The sequence below is a fragment of the Malus domestica genome, chromosome 02, assembly GCF_042453785.1.
Source record: "Malus domestica chromosome 02, GDT2T_hap1".
Taxonomy (NCBI): Eukaryota; Viridiplantae; Streptophyta; class Magnoliopsida; order Rosales; family Rosaceae; genus Malus; species Malus domestica.
The window spans coordinates 14,817,122-14,824,821 of record NC_091662.1 but is presented as its reverse complement, the minus strand read 5'-3'; the positions used below and the strand labels follow the sequence as shown (position 1 = coordinate 14,824,821).

Here is a 7,700-nt window from a genome sequence, read left to right as displayed (position 1 = left end):
GCTAAAGATATCAGAACTCGTACTGTATTCATCTTGGCAACCGGATAGAACGTTTCTTGATAATCTACACCATATGTTTGGGTGTATCCTTTAGCTACCAACCTTGCTTTGTACCTGTCGATTGATCCATTGGCTTTGTATTTGACAGTGAACACCCAGCGACAGCCAACTGTTTTTTTTCCCTCTGGTAAAGACGTCACCTCCCATGTATTATTCTTCTGTAGCGCCAACATTTCTTCATCCATTGCGTTTGCCCATTTTTGATCCTTTAGAGCCTCCTCCACACGGGTTGGTACTCGAGTAGCCTCCATATTGTCCACCAAAGTCTTGCGCTCTGGTGCAAGACCATTGCATGAGACATAGTTGGCTATTGGATACTTCACCTTGCCTTCCGGAGAAAACCTGTTAGGTGGCACACCCCGATTTTGTCTGGGTGGCAGCTTATATGTATTTACATCATTACTTGTATTAGTTACATAATCATCCACAATACTTACCTCAGGTATATCCAGAGAAGATTCATTGGGCAGCACTGTGGAGCTAGAGAGAGAGGGGGGTATATTTGTAGGCTCGTCAACAACCTGTCCTGACTGCATGCTACTCTCGGCAACAGTCTGCAGGCTGCTCTCGACAACTGTTGGAGATTTATCACTCTCGGGGTCACTCTCATCTGGAACCGGTTCTGACTGCATGCTGCTCGCGGCAACAATTGCAGATTTATCATTCTCGGCATGTATGATCACTGCCCCATTATGCACGGCATCAACCACAGGGATTCCTTCCAAGTCCAACCATTTCAGATCATCACTAGAGCTCTCCCCCTGGTGATCTGAAGATGAAGATACGGGAGCATAAAAATACTCTGATTCAGAGAAGGTCACATCCATGGTAACATACATATGACGAGTCGCAGGGTGATAACATTTATATCCTTTTTGGTGAGAGGAGAAACCAACAAACACACAGCGAAGTGCACATGGATCCAACTTAGTGCGATGAATTTTCTGAATATGCACATACGCCACACACCCAAAGACCCGGGGTTGGAGAGTATGAGAAGACACCACAGGAACATGTTGAGTGAGGACTTGAAAAGGAGTTTGAAAATTAACCACCCGAGAAGGCATACGATTAATCACGTAGACGGCATAAGTAACAGCTTCAGGCCAAAAAACCTTAGGAACAGAAGCACCCAGAAGTAGTGCACGTGCCGTTTCTAAGATATGGCGATTTTTCCGTTCAGCCACCCCATTTTGCTGTGGAGTATAGGGGCAGGTTGTTTCATGGAGAATGCCTTGATCACCAAGAAACTCTGACAACTCACGATTAATATATTCACCACCATTATCAGAACGAAGAACTTTAATCACAGAGAAGTATTGGGTCCGAAGCATTTGAGAAAAATTCCGAAATACCATACCAACATCACTCTTATTTTTTAACACATATAGCCACGTCATACGAGTGCAATCATCAACAAACGTAACAAACCACTTAATCCCAGAAGAAGTAACAACCGGAGATGGTCCCCAAACATCAGAATGCACAAGTTCAAACGGTAAAGCTCTTTTATTCATACTAGGCGGAAAAGAAGCACGATGGCTTTTAGCAAGAATACATACTTCACAATGTAAGTCTGATTCATTTATTCCACTAAATAAACTAGGTAACATATGCCTTAAATACCCAAAAGATGCATGGCCTAACCGACGATGCAACAACCACACTGCTTGTAAATTACTAGACCGGGACGCGCGAACTGCATTTGCTCTTCCAGAAACGACGTCGTCCACGTAGTACAACCCCTCTCTCTTAGTGCCACGCCCAATTATCTCCTTGGTCTGAATATCCTGGAGTAGACAAAAAGACGGATACATTAGAACAACACAATCCAATTGTTCAGTAACCTGTGGTATGGATAATAGGTGATGGGATAAAGACGGAACAAGCAAGCAATGATGTAAGGAAAGTGACGGGGTGAGATGCACAGTGCCGGCACCACACACGGGTGCCAAAGTACCATTGGCAGTTGATATATTTTTCATGTGAGATGTAGTCATGTATTGAAACATATTTTTATCATATGTCATATGATCCGTTGCCCCAGAGTCCAGAATCCAACCTGTATGGTGCTGTTTCTCGGAGGCTAAGAGAACATGTCCCATGGTACCTGTGTCGGACGACGAGGCACCCTGAGTACGAGTCAACAAATTCTGACCAGAGTCACTGGGGCTAGGCACGGCTTTCTGAACAGTGGGTGTAGCCGCAGCAAGGGAGGCACGGCCTCCACTGGACCCGGCTGCTCCACGCTCCTTGGCACGCAATTTTTTCTTTAACTCTGGGAACCAATCAGGCACCCCATGCTTAGCAAAGCATGTATCCTCAGTATGACGGGTTTGTCCACAGAAATTACACTTCAAATCATCTTTATTTTCTCGGTTGAAGGGACGAGAATTTAAAGATTGATTAGAAGAATTACTAGAACGATTTGTACCAGCTGGCCGAGAGATCATTGCCATGGACGGCAACCCTCATTGATTGTTACTTCCACCCATCATGGTAGCATGTCGTTGAGCTTCACGTCGAACAACAGAAAACACCTCTTCAACAGAAGGTAAAGGTTGAGTACGTAAAATATCACTACGCACTTTATCAAACACATCATCCAATCCTGCCAAAAAGGCGTACACACGATCAATCTGAATTTCTTCTCGAAGCGTCTTGAGGTCCACTGCACATACTATCTGGATTGGTCTCCGCTGATCTAACTCCTGCCAAACGGACTTGAGATCAGCATAATACACACCAACTGGCCGACCCTCTTGACGGAGTCTGAACGATTTAACCTTTAATTCATAAATCTGAGAAATATCTGACCCATCATAATAGGTCCGAGCTACCTCTTCCCACACTTCTTTAGCAGTACGTAGGTGAATGAAAAAACCCATAATAGTAGGTTCCATGGAGTTGATCAACCACCCTTTTACTATTGCATTCCCTGTCTCCCACGTCTCATACTCAGCACTAGTCTCAGCAGGCTCCTTGGTACTCCCAGTCACAAAGCCCTTTCTACCGCGTCCAGCGATGTGCATCTCCAAAACCTTGGACCAAAGAGGATAATTTGATCCATTTAACTTCACGGTATTGGGTACAACAGACGCATCACTCTGAATAACGATAGGATTCACGACTTGATTATTGGTTGAGTTACTGCCCTCTAACCGCATCACGCCACTGCCTCCTGAGTCCATTCGGTGTTGCTCACCAAATCACCAAATCAACACAAAATCAACACGATACTACGTACACGCAACCACACCACACAGACAAAAAAACTGTGTAGAGAAGTCGGCTCACACACAGCCAAAAACACACTCACGGCCCACACTGTTTTCTGCAGAAAATTTGCAGAAAAAACGCAGGCACCCACGCACAGCGGAACGTACTAGGGTTTCGGCCTGCTCTTGATACCAAATAGAACTTTTACGGAATATTTTCTTGTATTACTTGTTCTGAAATATATACATGTACAATCTAAGTTCCACAAGGAAACAAAAGCTTTAATACAAACCTACTTAAAAAGGACTCCTATTATTTACATTCCTTTTTTCCAAATATTGACTCATGATCAACACGCTTAAAGCTTGTTTCCAGCAGCATTTATAGGTATAAAAAGTAGACAATTATTGCTCTAAAGGGCCATTTCGAGCTGCCCGAGTGTGTTAAAGCCGGACATTCTAGCCTCTGGTTCATTAGTCTTGGTGGCATAGACCTCAAATAATTCAGTGGCACAAGTTCAGTCAGGCTCTTTGTTCAACAAATTTAATGTTGTATCAGGCACTTCAACGGCTGCGCCTCAAGTGGCAGGTGTGGTTGCTCTCATCAAACAAGGACACCCTGATTAGAGCCCTGCCGCAATTCACCAGCCCTCATGACCACAGTCAATCTATTAGACAATGCACAAAATCCCATCATAGATGCTAACAGTAACCTCCTGGCAAGCCCCCTAGATGTTGGACCTAACAGTATGATTAAAATAAAAGAAATAATTTTTGCCTTGCTGTTTTATCTTTCTACACTCTCCAATTTTGATTTTGTCAATTGATTTCTTCAATCCAATGGCTCAAACATTTTTTTGAAAAATAAAAAAGGAAAAAAAAATTCAAGGTAAAAAAGAGTGCGTTAATCGGTTTCTCAATATTAAACGTTTATAATTCCAACTCTTTTCAACTCTTTTTTCACTTTGTTCTTCTCTTTGATCTCAGATACCCTAACTGAAACCACATGTTTGTGACTTTTTTACTAGACATTGGGCCTATATTTGGGAAGTAGATGATGCAAGTGTCTTTTGACTACAGTCGTGAAGACTACAAGAACTCACCATAAAATGGGTGTCTTGATGCACTGCTGTATCGGATTTTCAGCCCAAGGCATTAAACTTAGGCAACACATAGTTTCTTAAACAAATGGCCTCCACCGACATTCCTAATTTCCTAGCCACTTCCTAAACACTTCAATTACTCCATTCCTACAAGATCTGATAGAACTTCTTTGAATAGCATTAACAAAATAAAGCTCGGTTAAACCTTTTTCGATTTGGATTTGAGTGAAATGTTTTTTGGTTAGACTATCTAATAACTTAGCACAAACTCGGATACAAATATTGAGGTGCGTGGAGCTTCCTAGGTGCTAGGGTTAGTGATAAAATTAGGCTAGGTAGGTTTAAGCTACTAATGGAAAATGTTTTCTACTCCAAAGTGATACTTGATTTCGTTCATTGATTGAAAGAGAATATGTACAAATAGGAGGATAGTGTGCATACAATGGTCTTGATAAGACCTGTCGAAGATTTAAACCCGACCAAAAAGAAAAAAAACATACCGCACTATATTACTCGTTTTGACTAAGATAATTAAAAATCATAACTTCGCAATATAAGTATTGGTCTAACAACATAAATAAATATTGCATGATCTAGAATCATAATTATTTATGTTGTTAGACAAACATAAATATTGCATGACCTGGAAACACGTTTCAATCAATTCTCTCCAACGCAAGAAGTAGGTGAAGGACTATAAAATACCCCATACAAAATTCATACTTTAATACTAGAAATTAGCAAAATGGCAGTGCACACTGTCAAGTCCACTCCCCTATTAATTACCTTCATATAAACACGATACAGAAAACAGTAAACTAAACAAAACACAACGTGCAGCACCTTACAACGTACGTTCCAGAGATTCTAATACCAAAAGGACTTACATAAAATATGTTCACCGGCGGTACATTGTATTATTAAACTGAAACAATATAATAAACCTGTTTCATGCAGAGTACTCCCTACCCAAAACTACTTCATAAACAACAAAATCAAAAAGCTTGAGCAGTCTTCATCCGTGAGAAAATAATCTATCAAAAATACAACAATGTCAGTGTTGGCCAAGACTGACTCCGAGGTGAGCAGCCTCAGCCAGTCCTCTCCGGCGCGCTCACCGCGCCGCGCAGTCTACTACGTCCAGAGTCCATCGCGCGATTCGCATGATGGCGAAAAGACCACCAACTCCTTCAACTCCAGCCCCGTCCGCAGCCCTATGGGCTCACCCCCTCACTCCCACTCCAACTCTTCTCTTGGTCCTCACTCTCGGGAGTCCGCCTCCACTCGTTTCTCCGGCTCCCGCAGCAAGAGCAGCCGCAGTAGCGGTTCCCGCCGCAAGGGTTGGAGGCCATGGAAAGATCAGTTTGGTTCCATTGAAGAAGAAGGGCTTCTCGATGAGGATGGAAACCCTCATGGTCTCACTCGTAGGTGTTACTTCCTTGCTTTTATTGGGGGATTCCTTGTGCTTTTCTCTCTCTTTTCTTTGATACTGTGGGGTGCAAGTCGATCCCAGAAGCCCATCATCACTATGAAGGTATATAAGTTTTGCATGCTAAAGATCGTCCTTTCGAGTATCAATCTACTCTATCTGATCATAATATCATTAGTCAATATTTTGTGTACATTTCGTCAATAACCACTTCATGAACTGTAGATTGGTGCTCGATATCAGTCAATTACACTCTATTTCTTCTTTTGGGGAAAAGGGATTAAGATTGAAATTTGTTAATCGGGTTTTTGTCCGCAATTTCGGTCGGCTTTTTAGTCATTATTTGGTCGATAATTTGCCTACGTTTCATTAACAAAAATTGGTGTCCGGTATAACTCTATATATTTTCATTTTTTTAGTGAGAAAAATTATTAACAAGGGTTTTTTTTTTTTTTTTTTTTTTAATTTGTTTTATCTTTTTCATAAATTTGGTTTGAAAATGTGTTACATGCAGAGCATTCTATTTGATCAATTTGTGGTGCAAGCTGGTGAGGATTTCTCAGGAGTGGCCACCAGCATGGTGTCCATGAATTCCACAGTGAAGCTCACCCTTCGTAACTCTGCTACATTTTTCGGTGTCCATGTGAAATCAACACCTCTGGATCTCTCCTACTCTCAACTCTCTGTAGCCACTGGAACTGTAAGAAACCCTAACCATTTTTAATTAAAATTTTAATATATTATCCACATTTTTTCTTTGATGAATTTGTTTATTGGGTTTTGCAGATAAATAACTTTTACCAGGCGAGAAAGAGTCAGAGATCCATTACAATAACATTAGTAGGAAATAGAATTCCACTGTACGGTGGGGGAGCAAACTTGGGCAGCTTAAATGGTGCACCCACTCAACCAGTGCCGTTCGCACTCAGGTTCACGGTGAGGTCGAGAGCTTATGTTCTGGGAAAATTGGTGAAGCCCAAGTTCTACAAGAAGGTCGAGTGCTCGGTGGTTATGGATTCTAAGAAGATGAATGTGCCCATTGCTTTGAAGAACACATGTAGTTACCAGTGAATGGACATTCTAAGGTGCGGACTCAAAAAGTGTGTATTAGGAGCGACTTTGATCTACCAGTTGACCTGTCGCCCCTGATGCACATCAATATTGTTCGCATAAGAGACTACTCTATTAGTGAATTGATTGATTGTCTTCTCTTAGTCATTAAGTGATAAAATGACTGTTATTTGTATAATCTCTCTCTCTCTCGCTCTCTCTCTCTCTCTCTCTCTCTCTCTCTCTCTAAGTTTCAAGAATTTTTTTATTTGATTTTTAGGGATTCTATAATTATAGAAAATTAATGTGCATGGAGTCAGAAAAATACTAAATGACAAATGCAGATCTTTAGGACTTGGAAACAATCTCAGGATTTGGCTGCGACGATGCGGATCCTGTTGGCTGACTCAGCTATAAGAATTGAGAGCTGGAATATTTTAGTACCCACAGTTACCCGTAGTGTTTTTTTTTTCTTCGTCATGCATTAACTAACTACAATCTCATACTAAAATGTCAAAAAATTCCTTGAATGTTTATAGATTTGGGAAACTATTTACTAGCTACCGTGGAAAGACTAGGTCTCAAGGAGTGAAAATTATACTATGTTTCGGTGTATGGCATTACATCGAATGAATGTACAATAAAGGATCCAACAATCAAGGATCTAATAGCATTGAATGTTGGTGTATTTCGAGAATTCTCCTATGAAGTTATAGGGTTGAACAAGTCATACTTTGAAAGGCTAGCTACCAATTTAACTCTCAATACTTCTTAATATATACCAAGCAGAAGTATGCATTGTAGCATATAGTATTAATTTGTTTATAGCATTGAGTTTAA

At 41.1% G+C, this 7,700-nt stretch overlaps 2 protein-coding genes across 2 annotated transcripts; one reads left to right on the top strand and one right to left on the bottom strand.

The window, feature by feature from the left end:
- Positions 1-2,531: 2,531 nt before the first annotated feature.
- Positions 2,532-3,251, bottom strand: LOC114822996 (uncharacterized). The gene has a single exon (XM_029098256.1). It carries the CDS (start codon positions 3,249-3,251, stop codon positions 2,532-2,534), a length of 720 nt encoding a protein of 239 aa, XP_028954089.1.
- Positions 3,252-5,334: 2,083 nt separating this feature from the next.
- LOC103426838 (uncharacterized) lies at positions 5,335-7,059 on the top strand. Its single transcript, XM_008364919.4, has 3 exons — positions 5,335-5,915; positions 6,325-6,510; positions 6,597-7,059. The coding sequence occupies exons 1-3, from the start codon at positions 5,433-5,435 to the stop codon at positions 6,879-6,881; spliced, it is 954 nt and encodes a 317-aa protein (XP_008363141.2). The 5' UTR covers positions 5,335-5,432; the 3' UTR covers positions 6,882-7,059.
- Positions 7,060-7,700: the final 641 nt, after the last annotated feature.